This window comes from Ciona robusta, chromosome 11 (assembly GCF_009617815.1).
Source record: "Ciona robusta chromosome 11, ASM961781v2".
Lineage (NCBI taxonomy): Eukaryota > Metazoa > Chordata > Ascidiacea > Phlebobranchia > Cionidae > Ciona > Ciona robusta.
In genome coordinates this window covers 2,190,452-2,215,594 of record NC_143245.1, presented here as the reverse complement: position 1 = coordinate 2,215,594, position 25,143 = coordinate 2,190,452, and the positions used below count along the sequence as shown (strand labels likewise).

At 34.9% G+C, this 25,143-nt stretch overlaps 7 protein-coding genes and 1 long non-coding RNA gene across 10 annotated transcripts; 2 read left to right on the top strand and 6 right to left on the bottom strand.

The window, feature by feature from the left end:
* Positions 1–5: 5 nt before the first annotated feature.
* LOC149727771 (uncharacterized) lies at positions 6–1,424 on the bottom strand. Its single transcript, XM_089888186.1, has 6 exons — positions 1,284–1,424; positions 987–1,114; positions 789–923; positions 603–723; positions 408–547; positions 6–168 (listed from the first exon to the last, which is right to left on the bottom strand). Exons 1-6 carry the CDS (start codon positions 1,312–1,314, stop codon positions 16–18), a joined length of 708 nt encoding a protein of 235 aa, XP_089744312.1. The 5' UTR covers positions 1,315–1,424; the 3' UTR covers positions 6–15.
* A 343-nt stretch (positions 1,425–1,767) lies between these two features.
* On the top strand, positions 1,768–2,914 carry LOC149727770 (cilia- and flagella-associated protein 90-like). Its single transcript, XM_089888190.1, has 3 exons — positions 1,768–1,949; positions 2,156–2,272; positions 2,450–2,914. The coding sequence occupies exons 1-3, from the start codon at positions 1,800–1,802 to the stop codon at positions 2,624–2,626; spliced, it is 444 nt and encodes a 147-aa protein (XP_089744316.1). The 5' UTR covers positions 1,768–1,799; the 3' UTR covers positions 2,627–2,914.
* Positions 2,915–3,117: 203 nt separating this feature from the next.
* LOC149727769 (uncharacterized) lies at positions 3,118–8,264 on the bottom strand. Its single transcript, XM_089888125.1, has 9 exons — positions 7,758–8,264; positions 7,301–7,494; positions 6,927–7,091; positions 5,760–6,611; positions 5,479–5,506; positions 4,091–4,671; positions 3,824–3,955; positions 3,633–3,750; positions 3,118–3,328 (listed from the first exon to the last, which is right to left on the bottom strand). The coding sequence occupies exons 1-9, from the start codon at positions 8,164–8,166 to the stop codon at positions 3,306–3,308; spliced, it is 2,502 nt and encodes an 833-aa protein (XP_089744251.1). The 5' UTR covers positions 8,167–8,264; the 3' UTR covers positions 3,118–3,305.
* A 288-nt stretch (positions 8,265–8,552) lies between these two features.
* Positions 8,553–17,218, top strand: LOC149727766 (uncharacterized). Its single transcript, XR_016386008.1, has 6 exons — positions 8,553–8,668; positions 10,101–10,179; positions 10,785–10,914; positions 14,857–14,935; positions 15,528–15,660; positions 17,080–17,218. It is a non-coding gene; the product is annotated as an uncharacterized LOC149727766 (long non-coding RNA).
* Positions 8,657–13,087, bottom strand: LOC149727768 (N-acetylglucosamine transporter UNC93A-like). 2 transcript variants are annotated; one of them, XM_089888153.1, is made up of 8 exons: positions 11,107–13,087; positions 10,794–10,940; positions 10,436–10,617; positions 9,985–10,353; positions 9,710–9,874; positions 9,352–9,586; positions 9,008–9,169; positions 8,657–8,891 (listed from the first exon to the last, which is right to left on the bottom strand). In XM_089888153.1, exons 1-8 carry the CDS (start codon positions 11,261–11,263, stop codon positions 8,860–8,862), a joined length of 1,449 nt encoding a protein of 482 aa, XP_089744279.1. In that variant the 5' UTR covers positions 11,264–13,087; the 3' UTR covers positions 8,657–8,859. The 2 variants fall into 2 exon arrangements, with proteins under 2 accessions (XP_089744279.1, XP_089744280.1); XM_089888154.1 differs by lacking the exon at positions 9,008–9,169.
* Positions 13,225–16,404, bottom strand: LOC149727767 (UNC93-like protein). Its single transcript, XM_089888152.1, has 8 exons — positions 15,857–16,404; positions 15,537–15,686; positions 15,193–15,374; positions 14,741–15,109; positions 14,470–14,634; positions 14,078–14,312; positions 13,687–13,848; positions 13,225–13,558 (listed from the first exon to the last, which is right to left on the bottom strand). Exons 1-8 carry the CDS (start codon positions 16,011–16,013, stop codon positions 13,527–13,529), a joined length of 1,452 nt encoding a protein of 483 aa, XP_089744278.1. The 5' UTR covers positions 16,014–16,404; the 3' UTR covers positions 13,225–13,526.
* LOC149727765 (cytochrome P450 2J6-like) lies at positions 16,561–19,848 on the bottom strand. The gene is made up of 4 exons (XM_089888149.1): positions 18,205–19,848; positions 18,012–18,124; positions 17,577–17,765; positions 16,561–17,473 (listed from the first exon to the last, which is right to left on the bottom strand). Exons 1-4 carry the CDS (start codon positions 19,055–19,057, stop codon positions 17,063–17,065), a joined length of 1,566 nt encoding a protein of 521 aa, XP_089744275.1. The 5' UTR covers positions 19,058–19,848; the 3' UTR covers positions 16,561–17,062.
* Positions 19,849–20,502: 654 nt separating this feature from the next.
* Positions 20,503–25,019, bottom strand: LOC149727764 (cytochrome P450 2U1-like). 2 transcript variants are annotated; one of them, XM_089888150.1, is made up of 4 exons: positions 22,467–25,019; positions 22,142–22,233; positions 21,481–21,669; positions 20,503–21,189 (listed from the first exon to the last, which is right to left on the bottom strand). In XM_089888150.1, exons 1-4 carry the CDS (start codon positions 23,332–23,334, stop codon positions 20,785–20,787), a joined length of 1,554 nt encoding a protein of 517 aa, XP_089744276.1. In that variant the 5' UTR covers positions 23,335–25,019; the 3' UTR covers positions 20,503–20,784. The 2 variants fall into 2 exon arrangements, with proteins under 2 accessions (XP_089744276.1, XP_089744277.1); XM_089888151.1 differs by having other exon boundaries at positions 22,142–22,230.
* Positions 25,020–25,143: the final 124 nt, after the last annotated feature.

Below are 25,143 nucleotides of genomic sequence, written 5' to 3'. Positions count from 1 at the left end.
CAAGATTTTAATATTTTATTTTATAATTAAAATATTGTGATCACTGCCGCCAGATGGCGCTCGTGGTATAATTCTTTCGGAGAGAAACGTGGATGTTTCTTTTTCATTTTCTTCGAATTCGATTTTTTTAAACATTGAAAAAATATCTTCTCGGCGTCGAATGCGTTCCTAGGAAATAAAGCTGTGACGTTATAATGATTGAATGAAACTTATTTAACCTCGCAGGCCAGGGCAACAAGAATGTTATAAACGTTATAACTACGTATGTAACTCTTTTTTACTTTTAATGTATGGCTGACAATCTATAAGAAACTACTGGGGAATGAAAAAACTGCCATTACAGCAGTTTTCAAGGGGACACATAGGCCGACAATAGTGGCAACATCGAGACACATTCTACAAGTTACCTTTGTTTCTAGGTCAGGTTTGTTGAAGACAAAAGTTGAGATCGCGGCACCAAATGTACCGATTATAAACATAATAATGCTCATTATCAAACCAACTTGTGACGTCAAAGAAGCGGCGTATATGACAGTGAGAATAAAACCTGGAGATGAAAATGTGATAAATATTGTTTGTGACATCGTAAACGATATTTTTACCAATAATGGAAATCATAGCGAATGTGGCAATCAAAACAACCACTTTGCGGCGTCGTTGAGTCATTAGCTGTTTCAGGACGCTTGGTTTAGGTTTGTTCTGTGGCTCTGGGGCGATCTCAGTCTGTAAAAGCGAGTGTGGATAACGGGGAAACTATATTTAAAATTTAACTGAGACTTTTAGTTCACCTGACTTCCTGGAATAACCATTGACAATCGCTTTGATAACGTCACAGCTAGACCATCGTTATTATCGAAATTATTTCTTCGGTCAATAGATGGTTTGGCTAAAGCGACCCGAGAATGAAAAGATTTTGTCGTGCTCTACGTTAAATTAATGCGGTTTGTGACGTCATGTGCTGTAGTTTATAAGTGTTAATGGCTCACGTGATTAAAATTATTCCTTGACTCCTGTCCGCCACCTGGCGAACGGAATGGCATGCGTTCATCAAATCGAGTCAAAGCGAGATTCGAAGCACGAAGATGAATTGCTTCAAGGCCATCAGTTGTTCCTCCTGTTATACACGATGCACATTATAATACAGATGAAGAAAGTTAACGCTGTTAGCAGAGTCCGTTTATAAAAAAAATCGCTCGTTACTGGTCGTCCCGAGAAAACATTGGAACGATTTGTACCAATTACATTAAAATGCAAACACAGTAAATAAATGAATTTGAAGATACCAGGAATGTTCAACGACCTCGATGCTTCCATAGAACTTCCGTTTGCTGTTAAGTGAATAATTTTGTTTCTGCTGGAAAATTTAATTAGAAGTTAGATTTTAAATGACGGTGTAGCAAAATTTATGACGTATTACTAGGAATTGTGACGTATTTTTGAAAATACCCCGAATCCTAAACTAAAAATGTTTTCTCTACTTTTAATGTTGCCAAACGATTTTCCCAAACTTACTTAACGGCACCACTGTTCTAGCGTGTGGTCCGTAGTTACGACAAAAGTTAAAAACAATGAAGAAAACGTTTTTTCCGTCTTGTGTGTTACTTTGCGGATAACCTAAGCCAAAACTGATTTTCTTTTGAACAAATCGGTTCAATCATTATCTACTACTGACTGTTTATGCAGATGAAAGGTTTTAGTTTTAATCTCAAATGTACATAAACCGTATATACACGCACATTTTACGATATACAGTTATCTAACAGGAACTTCTCTTAGCTATACAAAGTGATTTTCGTAAAATGGAGATTCCGGTAACCATTGACAACGAGGTTAATGACGTATTTGTCAAAAAAGGGGAACTTCCTTTATCAGCACAAAGTGCTTATTCTGCGATTCCAACAAGTCGCGAGGAAGCCAGACAATTTACCTATTTTAACAACGAAAAGAAGGTTCTAAATAATTTATATCAGAACTACCATAAAAAACTGCGCTATTACTTTTACAATATTGGTATAAAAATGTCACAATTGACATTTCTCTCTATTTTTATTTCGGCACACATGACTATTTGTTACTAGCCACAGTTTAAACACAATAAAAACACATTACAACTTTTGAGTCTTACACAACCAATAAATTGTTATGTTTTTGACAGATCACAAGTAATTCAACATATGACCGACTGTTTAAGTGGGGTGATGGTTTCAACAATAAACTTCATCGTTGTGACAGAGAACATGCAAAGAGTAGAGGACTTACAGTTCATGATGAGGTTAATTAACTATGGCGCTAATTAGGAACTTCAATAGCTTAGTTGTAACTGAAATTTTATGACATAATTTCCAAAACTCAACCATTTTATGATAAAAACAATGCAAAAATATAAACAATGAATCTCAACAAACAGTCAAACACCCTTTACATCACTATGCTAATTATGACATCACAGGAGTTCAACAAACCTCGTCCCGCATTGATGTCAACAGATTACGGACACAAACTTCATCTTCATGTTGACCATCCAGATCGCAAACATGTTCGAATCATCAAAACAAAAGAATTTCTCTCCAACAATGGAATTACTTTCTCTGTGGAGCAAGGTTATGGAAAGGTCACCCCAGCATGAATGGGAGAATCGAAAACAGGGATGAGTGTGGTGCTTTAATGTAATTGTGTTGTATGGGTTTACTGTTAATCATGTTTTTTCTGTAACAACTGTTTCTAAATGTCACTTAAAACTTAATAACAGACTGGTGTTTGCTTATATATATACATAAACACTGTATTTAGCCATTTGTAGCTTGCTGCCTGATCACAAGGAACCATATTTTCTGCATATGTTGATTTAGTTTAGTTTCTGCAGGAGGTTAATACCTGTGTTGTTTTTGTAACTTAAATAAATATAATAGCTATACTTTTGAATAGTCTGTGTGTATCAGCTATATTCGCCACGGAGTTGGAGCAGTGGTGTAAAAATACATTCATACACCATGTTTGTTTGGGGTAAGAATATGAGCCTCCAATGCCCCCTGACATAGCTTGCCGCACCCAAAAGGAATGTGTTTGGTGCAAATAAAAAAGTGAACACAGTCAACACTACTATCTTACAAACGCAACTGTGAAAGAAACCAGGTGTATTAACTCAAAAATAAATTGATATTAACAACTCTGTACAACAACACCAATAGAGATCAGTATAAATATAACATGAAACTCTGTGTAACGTCAAGAAAAGAAAACAACGAAAAATAAAAGCAGCAATAAATGTGCAACTATCATGCATGGTGGTGTAAACACTTTGAATGCTACGTTGATGTCCCTTGACTCTCTGTGGACACAAGTCAATATTTATTCTAATATTTAGTAAACAGTTTACTGTAATAATGATAATTTTTTTAACAGTTTTCACATCAAAAACTAAGTTGTAGGGTGTAACAGAAGCTGCTTTAAATAAGTAACCTAATTGAGTAATTGGTTTTAACATATATATATATATATATATATATTTGTGACACATTAGAGTAACAACATTGCTTTACTTTTACTACTTTTTTAATGTCAAGTACCCAAGTTACAAATAAGGTTCATATCGTTTCAAACAATCCAGAATTTAATTTCTACTTAGTATTTACCCCCAATAACTTGGTACAAAGACTCCACAGCATTGGGTGGGTCTACTATGCTTGGTAACTCTAACACATAGTGGTTTCCGTGTCCATGAGGCATGTTTCTACTAAAGGTAATGTCATCCTATGATGTACAAAATTCCATAGTTAGTATTGTGCTAGAACATTGACAGAAATCTGTATAAAAGTTCAATCACCTCAACACAGCTGCGTAAAACTGAAGTTAAGTCCAATTTTTTCTTATTCACCAACTTCGGTTTGGTCCAAGACCCAACAAAAATAACATCATCGTCACGCGGTGTTTTCTCTTCAAGGAAAGAACGATAATTCTGGAACACAAAGTTTAAAGGTCAAACCAAAAAATAAGGGCCACTCAACATAAATGTATTGCAAACACTTAAAAAAAAATTATGTAGTGCAAAATTAGGAAACTAAAACAGCTTAAAAATTCATTACTGCCAAACCTTCAATTGTGAAAACTTTTTCTTTTTAGCTCTCCCCACAAGGTGGTGTGCAAGAGCCACTCCAGCCACATTCACTTTTGGAGGAATCCCCTTCTTTCTCTGTTTTCTCCGCAACTTCCGAAGGACTTCATATATCAGTGAATGGTCGGACAAATCTGGATGTTGATCCAAAGAGTTGGGATCTTGCTCCAAAATGTCAGGATGTTGGTCCGAAAACTCCTGATCTTCACCTAAAGAGTCCAGTTGTTGCTCCAAATACTTTGGATCTTGATTTGAATAGTCAGGATCCTGGCGTAAGAAATCTTCATTGAAAGAGTCTAGATGTTGGTTCAAGAACACTTGATGTTGAGGTAAAGAGTCGGAATATTGGTCCAATGTGTCTTGTTGTTGATCTGATGTCCCTGGATGTTGGCTCAGGAAGTCTTTACCTTGGTTTAGTATTTTTTGATGTTCATTTGATGAATTTGGATGTTGGTTGGTTTCTTTTTGATAAAAGATGCTTTTATGAATGATTCTTTCATCACAGATTCTTTCTTCTGGAGGTATAACCACTCGAGGGACCATTCCACCAGAAAAGTTTTCTAAAATCCAAAATGGTTATTCGAAACTTTTGCTTAAATGAAACATAACAACACAGAAAAAAAAATTCATTTCAGAAATATATACTCAATGCAACAGTTTAGTTACAAGAGGACTTTTTCAAAGGCAACATAATTCAAAAAGTTTTTTGTTCTAACAGAAAAATTTCATACATGATCAAAGTCTCATAGATATCATACGAGTAGTGGATACCACACACACACACAAGCTAATGCACAATATGATCTTTATGATGGAGTTGCCCAACTCTCAACTTCAGATAATGAGCTTGTTTCTCATGAAGCTTTTATGACCTCATAGGGTCGAATATGATGCACCTATAGAATAATGCAGGCGATATAACACAACACAAACTTGATCAGATCTGCCTTTTTTACAAAACAATTCAAACTTATTATTTAAAAGAAACCTATTCATTTCAGGCTTTTCATTTGGTGTGACAAATTTTCAAATACGAAGACAAGCTGTTCAGTTATCTTTAAAAACTCACTAAACACCCAGGACTAGGGTTATAGGGCTAGAGCATCAGCAACTACAAGTTCATTTTAAAATAGTTGGCTATTGCAATCTGGATAAAACGTATCTTGGAACTACTGAACACAGTTACACGAAACCTTTAGAATAGTGTTTCTGTGGATTTCGGCTGAAATTTAGCCACGAGAACGGATTATCATACCTATAGTAGACTTCAATCTCAATCATATACTGATCCATATAAACCTTGATTTATAAAAGGTAACAAAGATAAAACATTTACAATAAACAAAGCCCCTTATTTGTCATCTTACCATTTTGTATTCCAAACGCCTCAGTAACCTAAAACATAGAAGTATTTTATTTCTATTAACAAACAAAATAAACGAAGATGACTGAAGTCAAATTCTAAGATGATCACACAGAACACGACCTTACACTAATTGCACAACCCATAAGCCAAGCAAGCGATTGCTAATAGGTTATTTAAACTGTCTGCAATTTAAAAAGATAAAACTTTGGAGAGGGCAGTGATGTTTTACTTTTAATTAAATTGCCAGGCCAATGATGATAAATGAGTAACATTCATTCCTACCTCTAATTTCACATTCCGTCGTTTGTTTCCAACTGTTGCTTTAGTTGCACCAACTCTATCTCCAACCTTAATGGTATCCGATAAACTAATGCTTTCTTCTTTATCAGCTTCATTGGAATTAACCTCCACTTTAACATACGGCTGAAATGGGAAGCTCGCCTTTCCAACTTGTTCACATACAGAAGCACCACCTTTGGTAATAGAAGGCAAATGTTTTGTAGCACTAACGTTTTCATTTTTGCCAGCATTACCCCTTTCTTTTATTGCCACATTTTTACCTGTAGTGAATGAATTACTGTTTGCCAAAAAATTTTGTGTCATAGGCGTTTGAGCTTGGACTGTAGCAGTCGGCGTCAAAACAACAGATGTTTGAACCACAGAAGCACCCTCTACATTTTCCACAGTGTTTATCAAACTTTTTGTATTTATTAACTTTTTCTCTGCAGTTAGTGAAGCACTGCTTTCCTTGGCAACATATGGTGTTTCTTTTGCAGTGTTGACCATCACATTATCATCGCTGTCATCACTAACTTCTGCACTGTAGTTAAGTCTTAAGAAAGATTGATAAATTGTATCATCACCAGATTTCCCCCCACTATCATCGTCAATACAAACACCATCGCTGCCATGTTCTGTATGTGTTTGAACATGTTGCAATGTTTCCGTCATTTCATTTCCTCCAGCTACATATGTTTTAGCATTCATATGGTTAGCAACACCAAACCTACCACACCATATTTGGAAGATCTTCATGACAATTTCAACTTTCATATCAAGAAGATAAGAAGCGAGTTTCACGTCAGAGTTTTGCAAACCTTCTCCAAACCTTAGATGAAACAACCTCCATAACACCTTTAGGGGGGAACAAGTGTAATTTAAACTTGAAGGGCTTGAATTTGAAGCTGCATAATTGTATGAGCTGAGCAGTCTGTATAAAACTAATTAGCAATAAGACCCTCTTATCACATTGTGAGGTTACTTTAAAAAATAAATAACAAAAACGTTAAAATAATGGTAGTTGTTACCCCACACATGAACCAGAACAGTACTTTGAAACCACAGTACATGTTAATTTTGCAGAAATAATTTTAGATTAATAACTTTCCCTAACATGATTAAATCACACCACGACTAATGAATTAAATCTAGATTCAACACTAGTCTCACCATTTCTTTTGTATCATTAGCTGATGGATCAAGTATGTCAGCGATGACTCGTGATATTAGAAACCATGACTCGACTTTTTGTGGAGTCGAAGTTATTACACTGGCAATAGTTTTGATCGTTTCTTGCGATGGATACTGACATGAATAAAATGATTCTTGCAGAACCTGGTAAAAGAAATTATATATATATATATACATAAAAATGAAAATAAGTGACTTGCCCATTGCGTTTCATTTTTATGAAGAAAGGGTAAATGTTACTGTATCAATAAAAATAAATAAATTTACAGATTTTTAAAACAGGATTTAAGAATACAATGATTTAAATATCAGTGTCATTTAATCAAGCAACCACAAACTCTTAAACAAATAACCTTCTTTGGTGAAGTCGTCAATTCCAACTTCTTTTTCCATTTAAACCAAGCTTTAATATAAAGTTGAGAAATCCCTGTCTTGACTTGAATTTCTCGGATTCTTTCTTCATTTAAATGTTTGTTTTGACAGAACTCATGATTAAGGACTTGAACAATTTTTACAGAACCATGTTTTTCTTTGGAATAATTATGACCTGTCAATATTAAACATGGTAAACAAACAGAAAATCATGCAAGGGAACAATAACAAATATACAAAGCTGAATTTTGCTCCCAAAACTAAATTACTATTTTAAGTTTACAGACACTTTAAACCCAGTTTAAAAAAAACTAATTGCTTTAGTTTCTGAATTAACCTATAATTTTAAAAGGGGTAGTCAGAGCAATCAATCGCTATACATAGAACCAATTTAACAATACTATGGGTATAAAATGATTAAATATTTCCATATAATACCTGTTATCTTTGATAAAAGCCAACCTAGTTTCCGAAATCGTTTTAACCCTTCAATTTTTGAATTCTCATCTGGTGGCCACAGTTGGTCCAAATGCTTTAACAAATACTGGAACTGCCCACTCAGTCTTCGTCCTGCATAATGCCGTGCCCGTGACATATTTCGTCGTTCACGATGTTTTGAATGTTTCGTGTTTACACTTGTTGGTTTAAAGGGTTTGTGTTTAGAAAACTCGCAATTTTGAACGGGTCTCGTAGTCGTATTTAAGCAACTCTTTTCAGCTGCAGAAACTGTTAAATTAGAAGTTGGAAACGAACTTTTTCTGTGCTCCGACATTGTATGTTCGTTTCTTCTTGATTCGTCAAAGAAAGCTCGTTTGCAAATAACGCAGCGAAATAAATTTAACGACATTTTCGGAACAGTATAATAAAAATACCAAAATACCTTATTTTAAAATGTACAAATAGTAAACATGTACCTGTAAATAAAACACATCAATTCAAAAATACGATTCTGAACAAAAAAAACAAAAATAAGTTTCGTTGTTTCGTCATCTTCATAAATAGAAACAACATTTTTCTTCGGCAAATCTTTATAAAAGAGACGGGCTCTATGCTTGTGCTTTAATTTCTAACCCAAGACTTCGCAGTTAATCTATCCCAAGAAAGTCAACTCATTTTATAAAAAAAAGTAAATTTGTAAACTAAATAATTTTAAAAGCAACTTTTCATTTGGTCCATATATTTTTTCAAACGTTGTGAAAACTAGAACTCCAATTGTTTCCCGCCATTTTTAAATTTTAATTTCTTGCTAATGATTGTTTTATTATGTAATAACAAAAGTTAAAAGTTATTCAGAATGTTTTTTTTTTGGAAAGTAATGAAGAATTATCAAACTACAATGGAAGTATAGGGTAAATATATTTTTTTATTTGTGATTACGTGTATTGGTTTATGTTTCATTAACGTATATGAATATAAATATATTAGTATTATTGCAATGAAACTATGCTAATATAGATCGTTAACATATAAAATGAACTCCAGTATCACGACTTGTAGCGAACACAGTTTTTTGAAGAATTTCAAAACATCTCGTGGAAGTTTATTTTCTTAGCTTAAGAATCTCTAAAAACCCTGAAAGTTAAATGTTTGCAGATTTAGCATAATATGCTTAAAAGATCTGAATGTAAACACAACTGCTGCTGACATGCTACTATTATATGCAAATAAACAAAACTGTTCTAAAATACCTGCTAAAAAAACTGAAAAAAGCAAGGTTGCAATATGATAGTAGATCTTTGTACTAACACAAAAGGCAGTGCTTGCACTAAACTCTATAATGAATCCAGCAGCAAATGTTAGGCCCCAGAACATAAAAGAGATTTCCTTGTTTGGGAACTGTCCATATTTATCTAAAAGTAAAATTAATAATTTAGATTACTACCTATGGTTGTTTCATACGGTATGAATCTTTTCACCGTCCAATGCTTACACACATGGTGTTGACAGGAAGTAAAAACGTTGTTTTTTACTTTGATTCAATCATATATATACCATGCAGTACTTAAAACATACCATAATTGTAATTACTTACATCCAACATTGACTTGTGCCACTGATGCTGAAAATCCAGCCATACAAAACAAGACATAAACCACCCAAGTTGTAGAAACAGTTGGGACCCAAAACAAACAGACCATGTAGAAACTCATATCAGATATAAGTTGAATAAAGAAAATAGGCAGACACCCGTATCGCCCAAGGATTTTTCCACTGACAATACAGAAGATCCCATTCACCACACCATACAGAATTAAGCAAATCCCAACCTGTAACAAATACATATCGAGGCTTACCTTATAAAATATTCTATATGGCTATTAGTGTTTTTTGATTTAGTGACTTCTTTAGTTTGTATATGGCGTTTAGATTTAAATCTTCGCTATAAAAACCTGGGATACACCCAGAATACATGATGCCCAAGCTCTTGTCAGTTCACTGATGCTGAATCCACAGAACATTCCAAGGTAGATGGACAAAGGAATTATTAAAACTTGTCTCATCATTGTCAGTTGTTTGATTGTATCTTTCATTGTTCGTATGACCAACTTCAACATCTATTAACAACAACTTATTGAAAATCTAATATCGGTAAATGGAAATCAAAATTAACGACCTATAACATACAAAAAAATGTGTAAACTTGAGTTGGGAGCTTGGAACTTACTGAGTTGTTTTCCTCATTTTCTCCTGAATCTCCTTTGTCATTTATTGGTATTCCCTCTTCACCATCAAGTTTTAAAGTAGAACTTTTTCTTTTGTTTGATTCAAGTTCTATTTCAGGTACCAGCCACATATGAATGCCGGCACCAATGAACATGATGAACAGCAGCACAGATAAAAGGACATACAACGCCACTGGGTTAGTAGGGACATATTGGTCAATGTGAGCTGTAGTTACATTGGGATCTTGACAATCATTCGCCCCACAGTAAAGAAATTGATCATCTGTAGATGTTATTGTTGTGTTGATTGTTGTAGTTGAATTGGGAGGAAATAAATGCAACACAACAAACGAGAATGAATTTCCAACGATCTAGAGAAAATAATGTGTGATGTATTGATGGTGTGAAAGCAAGAAGTTTTACCACCAGAAAAAAAAACTATACTAAACTTGCCTGATTAATAACAAACAATCCAAGTAATAAACCAGCAAATTCAGCAACACATTGTTCTGCTGGCCGTCCTGTACACCTGTGGTATTTCATTCCATAATGAACATAAATTATTCCAAGGGGAATCCAGTATATTGTCTCACTAAGTCCACCTAGTACACCAGCAATGTACAACACGGCAGGAGCTGTCAATTGTAAATGGTGTTTTTTTGGTTTAATTGGGGGGAAATTGTTTATATATAAGAATTTTAACTCTTATTTAAATTACCTTCCCAATGGGGTTTAATTTGATACAATAAAATGAATTCTACTCAATGTTATGTCCATATACTACCATTCATTTACAACACAGGTAAGTTACTTGGATAAAAGTTTGCAGCTACATAGAGGACATAACCCAACTCTCCAAGCATGAGTGCCTTTTTCACTCCAACAACCCTGATGAATAGTGGGGAAAAGAAGGAAGATAGGAACGTAACAATGTAAGTGATTGTCATCATTTGGGATCCTGATTAAAAATAAATCTTTGAGGTTAATTATATATATCTAAACTTATATAAAAGAAATCCGACATTTATGCGTCAGCCTGATATGTTACCAAACTTAGTGTCTAGTTTTCCAAGTTTTTGGCATTAACTTTGGAAGAGGTGGTCATTTTTTCCCTAAACACTTACCTAAACCTCCTTTAATATTTATACTTGACTGAAGAACTAGCATAGATGTGTAACCGCTAAATAAAAGAATCAAGCCGACCAAAATTCCAAAGTAATGCATTCGAACTTTTCTGGCTTTTTTCGGATCAACTGAAACTTCTGATTTTGTTTCTTCCATTTTTTTATTTGTCAAATTTTATTAAAATATGAACAAGTTTGACACCTAAAAGCAACTAACTTCTTACATTTTTTATTTATTTTAAAATATTTAACTCAAGCTTTAAACATTTGACTCCTGGCTCTCTTGACCAGCAGCAACCTCTACGCTAAAGTCATTCTCTTGAAAATAATTGTTTGAATCTTTTATATACTGCGTAACATGTGATGGTGAAAGTTGCAAGTCAGATACATATCCAGCGCATGGTAAATATTTGTGAACAAACACAACCCATCCTGACCTCTTTTAATCCTGTCAGCAAATTCATTCACACACAATAGCTTTGAAGTTAAGTATAATCTCTTTTTATAATCCTTATATATTGGATGCAGTATTGGACTTATTATGCATTGTTAAAATATGAATGTCCTAATTAACCTTTACATTAACAATCATTTTCTCTCTGTAGGTTTTATGGCTAGAGGATATTGTTTTTTTGCTGCCACAATTTTATTATCTTATGCACACAATGAGTTGATTTGTAACTACAGTTTGTGACATTGGATGTTTGCAGCAAACATCAGTCATAGTGTGAACAGTTTATTTTATTGTTTATAAGCACACAATGGACAAATTGCCTTGTATTGACGTAAACTGGGTTCTATTCTTGTACTTTACTTCCTAACCCCATGTAGTTAATATTTGTTTTGAAGTCAAAAAATGAATAGTAAACTTGTAACCTAATTAGTTTCAAAACAATTTTCCATTCCTTTACTACATTACTTTTATTTCATCACATATATGGTCATGTAGATCCTTTATTGTTGTTGCTTCTCAATTCCTAATTTTGGAATTTATTCTTTAATCTCTTGAGTGTCCATTCATATATGTCTATAAATTTTAGGCTAAATTTTTAGATTCAAAACAGTACCGTATAATTAGCAAATAATTAATAATTACTTTACTGTTTGATTGAACGAAAAATCCTCCAATTAATGATTATAACCTTTCGAGTCAATTATGTAATTATTGTAACTATCCTCACATGCCAGGAAACGACAGTCGTTATAACACAGGTGTTCATACACCTCGTGCCAACTTACGAGTTACCATGTATGTTGGTTTTTTTTATTTTTTTATGTATATCTGATAACTTGGACAACCTATTAGTGACCACTTGATTGAAGCAATTGCCTGAGAATGTCTTGCCCAAGGACACATACGTCCACGATGGTAGCAGCAGCGACAAGTATCAATTACCTTTGTGTTACAGGCAGGCGCGCTAACCACTTTGCCACAGCAACAGACAGTAAAGTCAACTGCCATACATCTGGAACTCATTAGTAACACAGTTATCAATAACTTATTGCTTTGTTTCTGTTGTAGTGAAAATGTACAAAAACTGTTAAAAATGTATAAAAATATCACTTATCAAAAGAAAAAATAAATATACAATATTTGTAAGGCAGGGCAAGGATAAGACTCGGGTTTGTAGGGACATTTTGATCTGTTCCCAGGCGCCCAAACGGTTAAGCTATCATTTCTTGTACGATCTGTTGAAACAGCGGTTACGTTACACTGTTTGGGAACTTGGGAGTACCTGTGTTAGTAAGATGAAAAATCCACACATCGATTGACGCCTGTATCAATTTATAGCTGTTTAGGGGGGAAGGGGCATTAAAAGCACTAACTTTTATACCTTATTGTCATTTGTCAGCAACAATAAAGTTAACTAGTGCAAGTTTACAAGTTAACACATGGTGCAGGAGTTGTACAGATTTACACATATTCTTTACCAATCACTCAATCCATCATAAGTTGTAGTACATGTATAAATGCATTCTATTTACTGATCAACAATGGCGACTAAAAACTCTTTTGTTGGTTACTACTAGTTTCTTTTTTATCAAGCTTAGTTGACCGTTGTAGTAAGTAAAGGGTTAATTAATATTATGCTATTTGGTTTAATATGTGCTCACTCATTAAACTTTTGCTCTCTTTTATTACGATTTCATGTTAAACATAAGAAAAGTTGTAGTATTCTCATAATAGTTTTTTTGCAAAGTGATGAAGAATTATTAAATAACATTGAAAATAAAGAGTAAATATATTTTTTCATATTCTGTATTGGTTTATGTTTTTTGACAGATATAAATATATTTGTGATTATTAGTAGTTTTGCATATAAACTATGCTACATAAATAGATTGTTAACATATGAAACAAACTGCGGACTTTAGTGAAAACAAGTTTGTTAAAGAATTTCAAAACATCTCATGGAAGTTTATTTTCTTGGCTTTAGAATCTCTAAGATTGCTGAAAATAAAATGTTTGCAGAATTTAGAATATTGTACCTAAAAACGCAAATGGTTTAAATAAAAACACAGCTGCTGCTGCTGACATGCCACTATTATATGTAATTTATTTAAATTGTTAAATAATACCTGCTAAAGGAACTGAAACAAGCAAGGTTGCTATATGATAGTAGATCTTTGTACTAACACAAAAGGCAGTGCTTGCACTAAACTCTATAATTAATCCAGCAGCAAATGTAACGCTCCAGAACATAAAAGAGATTTCTTTGTTTGGAAATTGTCCATATTTATCTAAAAGTAAAATTCTTAATTAAGATAACTGCCATTCATGTTGTGAAAAGATGAATAGCTTTATAGGTGGTGTCAAAGTTTTATGGTTGTTTCTAAAGGTAATAAATCTTTTCATTTTCGAATACTTAAACACAGGGTGTTGAAAGAAAATAAAAAGTTTTTTACTTTGATTCAATCGCATATTTTTAGCACACAGTACTTAAAACATACTATAGTTGTAATTACTTACATCCAATATTGACTTGTGCACCTGATGCTGAAAATCCAGCCATACAAAACAAGACATAAACCACCCAAGTTGTAGAAACAGTTGGGACCCATAACAAACAGACCAAGTAAAAACTTATATCGAGTATAAGTTGAATAACCAAAATAGGAAGACATCCGTATCGCCCAAGGATTTTTCCACTGACAATACAGAAAGTCCCACTCACCACACCATACAGAATCAAGCAAATCCCAACCTGTAACAAATTTATGGATATATGGTTTACCTTATAAATATCAAATTTAGCTATTAGTGATATTTTAGCTTTAAACTGAAGTGACATCTTCAGTTTGTAGATTGTGTATTAGTCTGTATAGCATTTGAACACTGTTTAAATCTTTCGCTATAAATACCTGGGATACACCCAGAATACATGATGTCCAAGCTCTTGTCAGTTCACTGATGCTGAATCCACAGAACATTCCAAGGTAGATGGACAAAGGAATTATTAAAACTTGTCTCATCATTGTCAGCTGTTTGATTGTATCTTTCATTGTTTGCATGACCAACTTCAAAATCTATTAACAACAACTTTTCAAAAATATTGGTAAATAGAAATCAAAATCAACGACCTAGCGTACAAAAAAATGTGTAAACCAATTGAGTTGGAAACTTAGAACTTACGGAGGTTTTTTCCTCATTTTCTCCTGAATCTCCTTTGTCATTCAGTGGTATTCCCTCTTCACCATCAAGTTTTAAAGTAGAACTTTTTCTTTTGTTTGATTCAAGTTCTATTTCAGGTACCAGCCACATATGAATGCCGGCACCAATGAACATGATGAACAGCAGCACAGATAAAAGGACATACAACGCCACTGGGTTAGTAGGGACATATTGGTCAATGTGTGTTGTAGTTACATTGGGATCTTGACAATCATTCGCCCCACAGTAAAGAAATTGATCATCAGTAGTTCTTATTGTTGTGTTGATTGTTGCAGTTGAATTGGGAGGAAATAAATGCAACACAACAAACGAGAATAAATTTCCAATAATCTAGAGAAAATAATGTGTGATGTATTGATGGTGCAAAAGCAGGAAGTTTTACCACGAGAAAAAAAAAGCTGTACTAAACTTGCCTGATTAATAACAAACAATCCAAGTAATAAACCAGCAAATTCAGCAACACATTGTTCTGCTGGCCGTCCTGTATACCTGTGGTATTTCATTCCATAATGAACATAAATTATTCCGACAGGAATCCAGTATATTGACTCACTAAGTCCACCTAGTACGCCAGCAATGTACAACACGGCAGGAGCTGTCAATCGTAATGATGTTTTTATAGTTTATTTTAGTAAACAAAAAAGTGAATTATGAAATTTAATTATTTTTTAATCCACATTTACAATGTCATTTAATTTGATTAATATTCCTAAGGTTATGCCCATGCCGTATCTTTCTTTCACAACAGGTAAGTTACATGGATAGAAGTTTGCAGCTACATAGAGGACATAGCCCAACTCTCCAAGCATGAGTGCCTTTTTCACTCCAACAACCCGGATGAATAGTGGGGAAATAAAGAAGGAAGATAGGAACGTAACAATGTAAGTGATTGTCATCATTTGTGATCCTGATTAAAAATAAAGTAAGATGTTAATTATATATACCTAAACTTATATAAAAGAAATCCGACATTTATGCGTCAGCCTGATATGTTACCAAACTTAGTGTCTAGTTTCCCAAGCTTTTGGCATTAAATTTGGAAGAGTTGGTTTGGTGATTTTTCACCTAAGAACTTACCTAACCCTCCTTTAATATTTATACTTGACTGAAGAACTAGTATAGATGTGTAACCGCTAAATAAAAGAATCAAGCCGACCAAAATTCCAAAGTAATGCATTCGAACTTTTTTGGCTTTTTTCGGATCAACTGAAACTTCTGATTTTGTTTCTTCCATTCTTTTATTTGTCAAATTTTATTAAAATATGAACAAGTTTGACACCTAAGAGCAACTAACTTCTTATATTTTTTATTTATTTTAAAATATTAACTCAAGCTTTAAACATTTGACTCATGGCTCTCTTGACCAGCAGCAACCTCTACGCTAAAGTCATTCTCTTGAAAATAAATGTTTGAATATTTTATATACTGCGTAACATGTGATGGTGAAAGTTGCAAGTCAGATACACATCCAGCGCATGTTAAATATTTGTGAACAAACACAACCCATCCTGACCTGTTTTAATCCGGTCAGCAAATTCATTCGCACACAATAGCCTTTAAATTAAATATATTATCTTTTTTATAATCCTTTCATATTGGTCGCAGTAGTGGACTCATTGTTTAAACATGAGTGTCTTAACAAATCTTTATATAAACAGTTTTCTTTCTGTAGGTTTTATGGCTGGATATTGGTTTTCCGCTGCCACAAGTTTATTGTCCTAATGCACACAATTAGTTTCTTTGTAACTAAAGTTTGTGATACTGAATGTTTGCAGCAAACATTTTCATAGTGTAACCACTTTATTTTATTGTTCAAAAGCACACAATGGATAAATTGCATTGAATTGGCATTAACTAAAATCAAAAACATAAAAAATATATTGAAAAGTTTGCCAAATTGAACTTTGGTATCAATGTTCTTAGTGAAAATCTACAGCAGTTCTATACATAAAGTTTTATGGTCACCACCACCAATCCTAAACTATGCTTGACATGTATTCTAATTTTAACACTACAATCACGAACTTTTAGAAGGTTTTAAACATTGCTGCATAACTAATTAGCCTGGATTTTGATATAACCCACATTGATCTAGTAGGAACTATATGAACACATTCGTTATAAAATATTTACCCGATCAAATTATTGAAATTAAACAGCACAGGTTGCATACCTTTGATGTTAACTAATGTTGCATCAAAACTTATTATTCCATTAAAAATTGTTAAAACCATTAAAAAGATTTCATTGTTAGTTAAGCAGATTCACAAGAATTAAATTTATTTACATTCGTTTTTCAGCAATTACCCTGTATGAGTAAGGTCTTAAAGCAATTACGCTCTCACCTTCCATGTCTATCTTATCCCCTGGATTAAATGAGAAAGAAAATTGTCGGAAAATTGATACTGTGACCAAGAACAACTCCATGTTTGCCAGCTGTTGACCAAGGCAGCTTCGGAGACCGATATTAAACTGAATTACTTTGCTTGATTTAATAAACTTGCCATTTGAATCAAGATGCCTCTCTGGATTAAAGTCGTATGGGTTTTTCCACAGTTTCTCATCATGGTGAATTCCCCAGATGTTAGTTAGTACGATGGTGTCCTTTGGAATCTTGTATCCCATGACCATTGTATCCTTAGAGGAATAGTGAGGTACAGAGAGTGGGACATTTGGGCGTATCCGGTTAATTTCCTGCAAGAAAAATCTTTATTTTCTACCCTGCCACATGCTATACACCATTGCCTTTCATGCATACAGTAATGCAACTAGCACAAAACTAGAAAACTCTTTCTACCTGAATAACAGCTCGTGTGTAGGGCATCTTCTCAGCAAGTGCCATCTTTGGTTCTCCATTTGATCCAAGAACTTGATCCGCTTCTTCTTGCATCTTCCTCTGAACCTCCGGGTATCGACAGAGGAAGAGAATGATCCAAGAAGTTGTTGATGATGTTGTATCGGTTCCCGCCATGAAGAGATCTCGACACTGAAAGGCAAAGCATTCAATATTTGTTATAAGCAGTAGTAGCATATTCATTTTACTTTGTGCACGGGTAAGGCTTAGTGCTGCCTTCCTCTTTGTAGCTGAGAAAATAGTTGTACCGATATGTTATAGGTACCAAAATATTTGTGAAAATAACTCTTGTTAGACAAATAGAGCTTGCAGTAATTTAACTCAAAAAACGTTTGCAAGTCTTGCACTTACATATTTCTTTCCATAACCTACACTTACCATTGCCACAAGTTGCTCATATGTAAAAGAGCTATACTGTTTCCAATTTGGGTCCACCTGTCCCCTGAATCCCTCAATACTTTCACCACCAGTTGTCTGTGTAGTTTCTGACTCTGCACATGTAATATTAGTTGTTAATCTATGAATGCTCTTTTCTGTTTTATTTATAACAGCATAGTGAATAATGTTTTACCTTGCATTGCGGATTTTGCTTTATCCATTTCATTAAGAAAGCTGTCAATGTAGTCGCGAGGTTCTTTTGGATCACGGGTCTTCTCATGTTCACTGATCTCCTGCCTCACTAGAGCATGAAGTGTCTGCTGAAAGTTCACGCTTTTTGCATGAATGGTGCTGAACACGGGTAAAAATCGTAAAAATGGAGCAAATGCAAGGATGCCAGATAAGACATTTAGCTTGCTCTTTTTGTTTAATGTGTTGATGATTTCCTTGAAGTCTTCATTTTCTTCAATCACGTTGTGCCCAAATACAATGTGGCATATGGTGCTTGATATAGCTTTGTATATTTCCATATCTATGTAGAAAGGTTTGGACCCAAACTTTTCAATCCTTTCACAAAGTTCATTCGAATAAAGGAGGATTGTTGGTTCTAGAGCTCTTCTTCCCATTCCATATTCCCGAAGTTTATTTAAACTGAATCTTCTTTGCTCCTGATGATACGAACCAAACTTTGTCATCAAAATTCCCTTTCCCCCTTTAAACACAGCAATGCCATTTGATGGTCTGTCAGCAAGGTCCATATTCTTAACCAGTGCTTCATGAGCAGCTTCGTAACTTCCCAATAGCAGGATATCTTTAAACCCAAATCTAACCATACAAACAGGACCATATTGTTGGTTCCATTTCATCATTGCATGCTCGGGGTGTTTTCGTATGGATGTGATTGCCCCAATGAAGGGAAGTCCTCGTGGTCCTGGGGGAGCCCATGCTGATCTCTGGTTCCAGAAGTGCCATGTTAAATAGGAAACAATAAAAACCAATAAAATTGTATCAAATATTGAACTTATGGATTGTACGGAAATTTCCATTTTTTTACAGTTTATTTGTGTTGTATTAACACACAACTACATTCACGGTTACAGTCGCTATAAAAATATTAATTAGTTCTAGAGATATAGGAATAGTCGTTGCATACTGTAATTTGCAGGTAATCGACAAAGAATTTATACTTGAGCTGCAATTTGAGACTTTGAACGTTACACAAAACCGTAGCTTTAACAGCCCTCGGCAATCAACTCGCATGAACTATAGTTTGAATCACATACATTATTTCGCCTTTTATCTGCTTAGAATAGGATTTATACCGAATTCATCCTGTCTTGTTTAAACCACCGCTATATAAGCATTGTATTTTGAAGTTTTTTTTAATGGATCTGAACTAAATGCTTCCAAAGATATCTTTCTTCTTTAATCTGTTGTTTCGTTTGTTCTGTCTAGCTGTTTTAATAACCGCATAGCCAAACTCCTTGCAATGATAAAGGTAAACCAGTTTAATTTGCACATTCTGCGACTGGTAGCGACTGTTGACTGTCTATCCATTTGCGTGTAACGAACTTTAGTTACCATTCAACCGACCTAGAGTTACCTTGGCAAATACTTGAAAAGAACAATCGGCGGTTCGTGTTTTTCAGCTGCTAGGCATCGATTGGGTAACCAAGCATCTGCTTAAAAGTTGTTTAAATGTTATTTGACGTTAAGTGTAATGTTGTTAATTTGCGTGCAGATCAAGGTCATTCCGTATCAGCTGGTTATTTCGCTTCATATTTGTACGAAGCATAACACAACGATCGCGTTGCTATTGTGACGTCATTGTTTAAAGTTTACCCCAGCGAAAACAATGGATTTAGACCAACCTTTTTTTCATTGTGTCGCATTTCTCTCATAATGAGCCTCCACCTCAAGGACGTGATTGCATTTGCTTCGTAATCACAAAGCAAATGAGGTCGCTTAAATTTACTTAGTAACATTGCCTCATCGAGTTGAGAAGATAAACCCTGTTTTATAGTTGACTTACAAACAGAAAGCTATCACGCATATTTCAAGAGGATTGCAACCGGTCGCTATTGTTTTTGCGAGACCTTACACTCTTGCAGCATTGCTTGTGACCTTGAGAACACATTGAACTAGATACTGAAATGCTGGTCAAATATACATTAGCGACAGTAAAATTCGACCAAAACAGATATCGCTTTATGTTACATAATGCTTATTACCATAAACATAAGCTTGGGTAACTTTGTATTTGACACGCAATAACCTTGATAAATGTTCAAGTGATCGCCGCCACAATTAATTTTACAGTGTTGGAACTCGACATATATATATTAAATAGCCCCTTCTAGTTTTAGCGACACGTATTCCGAAGAGCCTTGGTATGAGTTTATTTTCGTATTAAAAAGATTCGACTTATTAACCTACAAAGAATACTTCGTAACCGTTTTAGAAAATCGGACGATTAATCCAATGTCATGCTTTTTCCAACTAAAGTTTATTTTTCCATGAGAATCAAAACAAACAAAGATATAACACACAATACAAACTACTCGCTCAGGTGTATAAGGCGCCGTGTATATATATAGTTATCAAACGATTAAACGCAAGGAACAGATTATTAAATTTACACAGGTGATTTTAAATCGGAAAATATTCACCAGCGTTTAAATATCACAGTAATTCAAAAATAATTGCATTGAAAAGCACAAACAGTAGTTTTGCATAATTTGCTTCGAAATTATTGTTTTTTTGCATTTGTCCCCTATGCTCGTTTTGTTGCCACCACTTCCATTGAACACGGTCTTAAAGTGACCATGCTCTCTCCTTCCATATCTACCTCACCTACGACAGAAAACGAAAAGTGACGACACAAGCTTGTGGTCAGCAGAAATAACTCCATTTTCGCAAGCTGTTGACCAAGGCAGCTTCGAAGACCGATATTGAACTGGATTATGTTGCTTGATTTCACGAAGTTGCCATTTGAATCAAGATGCCTCTCCGGATTGAAGTCGTATGGGTTTTTCCACAGTTTCTCATCATGGTGAATTCCCCAGATGTTAGTTAGTACGATGGTGTCCTTTGGAATTTTGTATCCCATGACCATTGTGTCTTGTGTAGTACAGTGAGGAACAGAAAGGGGCAAGGTTGGTCTCATTCTTGCGATCTCCTGTTCGTAATAGTCAATTAAAATTACGTTGATTATGCTGTTTATGGTACATATAACTTTACAGGTTTTTAAACCTCTATAGTTGCGCACCACACTTATTTTTTCTTATGTACTGTCAGTTTAACGATTCCCTTTTATTTGCAAAGGTATTTATGCGTATTACCCATAGTTCGTATCCTATGAACAAGTTTTTTTTTATCTATTGGACGCGCATTCCAAGTGTAAGAAACCATTACCTTGTTGGACTCGATAAACTTAGCATCTAATATTCATATAAAATGAGTCTTTTACCTGAATAACAGCTCGTGTGTAGGGCATCTTCTCAGCAAGTGCCATCTTTGGTACTCCATTTGATCCAAGAACTTGATCCACTTCTTCTTGCATCTTCCTCTGAACCTCCGGGTATCGACAGAGGAAGAGAATGATCCAACATGTGGTCGATGACGTAGTATCCGTTCCCGCCATAAAGAGATCTCGTACCTGAAAGTTTTAAATTAATGTATACTTATAGTAGGGTGGGGGAAGATGGGACACCTTTTCGTCTAGTTTTCTCTTTCCATTTGGTTGTAAACATAGAACATTCAATGAATTATAAAACCGTATCCTCACGACTTCTACAGGCCGTTGTTAATTGTTTAAAACACGATCAGGCTATTCGGATATTATGTATTTAAGGTGTCCCATCTTTCCCCACCCTACTATATAGTACTATCGACAATGGTAATAATCCACTCTGTATAAAAATACGTATAGTTAAATCAAACGCGATGCTGAAACAAACATATATAGACGGTTATTATAGATACAGGGCGGTGTTTTGTGTTGTTTGGTGGCATTTTTTAGCCATTCCTTATACCGGGTGGCTTTATGTCAACACCAAATAAGCTATATACGTTCTTTCATTTCATCACACGTACAAACATACCACAACATCTATATAAGTAAAGTATACCATAGCAATAAGTTGGTCCTGGGTAAAAGATGAATATTGTTTCCATTCTTCGTTTTTTGTATTCCGTTCGTCCTCGTCGGTAGGTGTCACTGCTGAAATAGCGAGTTGTGAAATATCCGTCGGGAAATCGGCAAATATTGACAATACGTAATGTTTTTTCGGTTGGCAACTTTTAGACTTTAAATAGGTATTTTTTTCTAATCGCGATGTTCTTTGTCACACAAACATGATGGTATTATATTAATTAAACAGTGATAAAAACTATACTTAACGGGCAAGTACTGACATATTATTGTGACTGAAATTTTTGTGTACGCGTTTATACCTTCTGCCTTTGGTACTTGATTTGATTTTTCCATTTCGTTTAAGAAACTGTCGATGTAGTCACGTGGTTCCTTTCGGTCACGTGTCTCCATATGTTCTTCTATTTCTTTACGAATAGACGACTCCATTTTTAGTCTAAATTCTTTGCTTTTTCTGTGAATTTCGCTGAAGAACGGGAGGTGTTTGAGGTAGGGGGCGAACGCAAGAATCCCTGCGAGAATGTTCAATTTATTCGGTTCAATCATCTGGAAAATCATTTTACGAAATTCTAGATTTTCTTGAACGACATCATGACCAAATACGAGTCGAGAAATAATGCTGGACACTGACTGGTACACCTCGTTGTCAAGATTAAATGGTTTTGATCCATACTCCTCAATTCTTTCGCATAGCTCTTGCGCACACAAATGAACTGTAGGTTCCAATGCCCTTCGACCCATACCATGCTCTCGTAGTGCATTTAGACCAAACCTTCTCTGCTCTTGATGAAAAGGACCGAACGGTATCATCACTATTCCCTTTCCTCCTGCGATCACTTCAATGGAATGAGCTGGTGGTCGGTTTGCGAAATCCGGACTCTTAACCAGTGCTTCATGAGCAGCTTCGTAACTCCCCAATAGCAATATATCTTTAAACCCCAACCTCACCATACAAACAGGACCATATTGTTGGTTCCATTTCATCATTACATGCTCGGGGTGTTTTCGTATGGATGTGATTGCCCCAATGAAGGGAAGTCCTCGGGGTCCTGGGGCGCCACCAGGTGTACGTTTGTTCCAGAAGTGCCACGTCAGATAAATAGCTAATCCAACCAATATCACAGTATCTACAGCCACCTTAATTGAGTTGATTATACCGTATTCCTCCATGTTATAATCGACATAAAATACCTAACGTAAAAACTTAGTTAAAACCGTGACGATAAGAATAAACTACATTCTTAAAAACCGTTTATTAAAATAACAATCGGAAATTGTAAACTATGACCAAATTAATTTTAGTGGGTATAAATGCTTGTGACGTCTTTATGAGTATTATTTAAAAAAAACTTGCTGTTGTAAACGTAATTTACCAATCAATGCTTTGTTTATACACGACCCGAAATCGCTGTTGTAAACGTAATTTACCAATCAATGCTTTGTTTATACACGACCCGAAATCAACTTTCCATAAAATATGATCTTATTAGGGAAAATCCTTCGCCAACTTTAAACATCGTTGCTTGGAAACCCCTAACTTCTCCACGTGACCATAGTCATTATTTAATAACGCAGATTAATTGCCATTCCATACTGGACGATAAAGCGGTAGGTCTGTCCAAATATTACCGAGTGATATTAAACTATAGACACCAACAGCAGGCAATATATTAGTGCAACACCCATTAACACCAACACAGAAAAACACATTTACGACTCGATAAACTTCGTTTAGTGTGTGCTGCTATGTGATCGAATGTTCATACGTTTGTATAGTTTTAATCCTTCCACAAATAGCAAAGAATGCGAAGTTATTCCTGTACAGCAGAATGCATTCGTTGTAATAACTTCACCACAACCACGACTTCCTTCATTGTACAGTTTACTACTCGTGTTTTACAATCTCTTTTCGGTCGCCAAATCAAAAAGGCTGTGCTGCCGTAAACAGTTCCCATAAAAACTAAATTTAAAACGTTGTGGGAGTTACTACAATACCGATGTATCCGTCTCTGAATTGAAACAATATGTTCGTCTGTGTTACTGCTATGACACCTCGTATGTGCGGAATGGTTTTACTCCGAGCTACCTGCTGAACACCCTGGCCGCACCATGAGCGTACGTATGTTCTCAGATAAATATTTAAAAATAAAACAATAAAACAAAACAAATACGTTTTTAAGACCCGCAACGAATTCCTTGTATCTCTAAAATATATTTCCTTAAAGTGTTGCTCGACATGGCGAAGAATAATAATCGATGCATACTTAAAATCCTGTGCTCTGTTGATCATTCCTATTATTTGTATTTATTTGCCCGTATTCTATAGCGGTTCTTTCCGACTGATCATCGTGTTGGCGTTTCCAGCTTACATACAACCATTTTGTTTTTCTTCCTCCAGTCGGATGAATTGTGACCTATAGTAACCTTTCATGCCGGCCTTTGGTAACCTGGAACGTCAACAAAGCCGCTTTTTCCCAGTGTTATTCCTTATTATTTTCTATTCTTTTTTGACACTCTATTGTGTTATTATGGAAAGGGGGCATTCCACATTGTGTTATTACGTTACAATGAACAAACAATAAACCATTTTTCCGGATCGAAAACTCCCGCATAAACCAACACTGCGATGAATGGGTGACCGCGTCAATAAATATATACGCCGGTTCGAAACTGTGAGATCGTTTTTTTCGTTTTAATACTTATTGAAAATCGTTTCAAACTAGTTTAGGGTTATGTAACTTACTGTAAAACCGTAGAAACACTGAAATCATAAAGTTTTCATTGTGTCCCACTGTTTAACGTAATAATTGATCAGTGGGAACTTCGCGTTTTCGAATGATGGAAAGTAATTACGAGTCCTTGGATTCAAAGTTTATCCTCCAAGATCATGTAAACGTCATGGTAAAATCAAATACTGGAACCTCTTCAATTATTAACTCACAGGTCGCGACTTATCGATTGCACCTGATTTGTTTTCTG

Bases quoted from the DNA above. Each gene is read 5' to 3' on its own strand.
- LOC149727771 (XM_089888186.1), bottom strand. From the start codon at position 1,314: ATGGAAGCATCGAGGTCGTTGAACATTCCTG. The intron at 1,115-1,283 runs GTATCTTCAAAT...CGTGTATAACAG, and splicing joins GAGGTCGTTGAACATTCCTG to GAGGAACAACTGATGGCCTT. The intron at 724-788 runs GTGAACTAAAAG...TCGCTTTTACAG, and splicing joins TGGTTATTCCAGGAAGTCAG to ACTGAGATCGCCCCAGAGCC.
- LOC149727770 (XM_089888190.1), top strand. From the start codon at position 1,800: ATGGAGATTCCGGTAACCATTGACAACGAGGTTAATGACGTATTTGTC. The intron at 1,950-2,155 runs GTTCTAAATAAT...TGTTTTTGACAG, and splicing joins ATTTTAACAACGAAAAGAAG to ATCACAAGTAATTCAACATA. The intron at 2,273-2,449 runs GTTAATTAACTA...ATGACATCACAG, and splicing joins GACTTACAGTTCATGATGAG to GAGTTCAACAAACCTCGTCC.
- LOC149727769 (XM_089888125.1), bottom strand. From the start codon at position 8,166: ATGTCGTTAAATTTATTTCGCTGCGTTATTTGCAAACGAGCTTTCTTT. The intron at 7,092-7,300 runs GTTATTTGTTTA...TTCTTTTACCAG, and splicing joins TGACGACTTCACCAAAGAAG to GTTCTGCAAGAATCATTTTA. The intron at 5,507-5,759 runs GTAGGAATGAAT...TCTATGTTTTAG, and splicing joins GACGGAATGTGAAATTAGAG to GTTACTGAGGCGTTTGGAAT.
- LOC149727768 (XM_089888153.1), bottom strand. From the start codon at position 11,263: ATGGAAGAAACAAAATCAGAAGTTTCAGTTGATCCGAAAAAAGCCAGA. The intron at 10,941-11,106 runs GTAAGTGTTTAG...ATTTTTAATCAG, and splicing joins AAATATTAAAGGAGGTTTAG to GATCCCAAATGATGACAATC. The intron at 10,354-10,435 runs GCAAGTTTAGTA...TATTTTCTCTAG, and splicing joins GATTGTTTGTTATTAATCAG to ATCGTTGGAAATTCATTCTC.
- LOC149727767 (XM_089888152.1), bottom strand. From the start codon at position 16,013: ATGGAAGAAACAAAATCAGAAGTTTCAGTTGATCCGAAAAAAGCCAAA. The intron at 14,635-14,740 runs GTAAGTTCTAAG...TGTTGTTAATAG, and splicing joins AAAATGAGGAAAAAACCTCC to ATTTTGAAGTTGGTCATGCA. The intron at 14,313-14,469 runs GTATTTATAGCG...AATTTGTTACAG, and splicing joins GTATTCTGGGTGTATCCCAG to GTTGGGATTTGCTTGATTCT.
- LOC149727765 (XM_089888149.1), bottom strand. From the start codon at position 19,057: ATGGAAATTTCCGTACAATCCATAAGTTCAATATTTGATACAATTTTA. The intron at 18,125-18,204 runs GTAAAACATTAT...TTACATGTGCAG, and splicing joins AGCAAAATCCGCAATGCAAG to AGTCAGAAACTACACAGACA. The intron at 17,766-18,011 runs GTAAGTGTAGGT...TTTGCCTTTCAG, and splicing joins ATGAGCAACTTGTGGCAATG to TGTCGAGATCTCTTCATGGC.
- LOC149727764 (XM_089888150.1), bottom strand. From the start codon at position 23,334: ATGGAGGAATACGGTATAATCAACTCAATTAAGGTGGCTGTAGATACT. The intron at 22,234-22,466 runs GTATAAACGCGT...TCGCTATTTCAG, and splicing joins TCAAGTACCAAAGGCAGAAG to CAGTGACACCTACCGACGAG. The intron at 21,670-22,141 runs GTATACTTTACT...TAAAACTTTCAG, and splicing joins AGGACCAACTTATTGCTATG to GTACGAGATCTCTTTATGGC.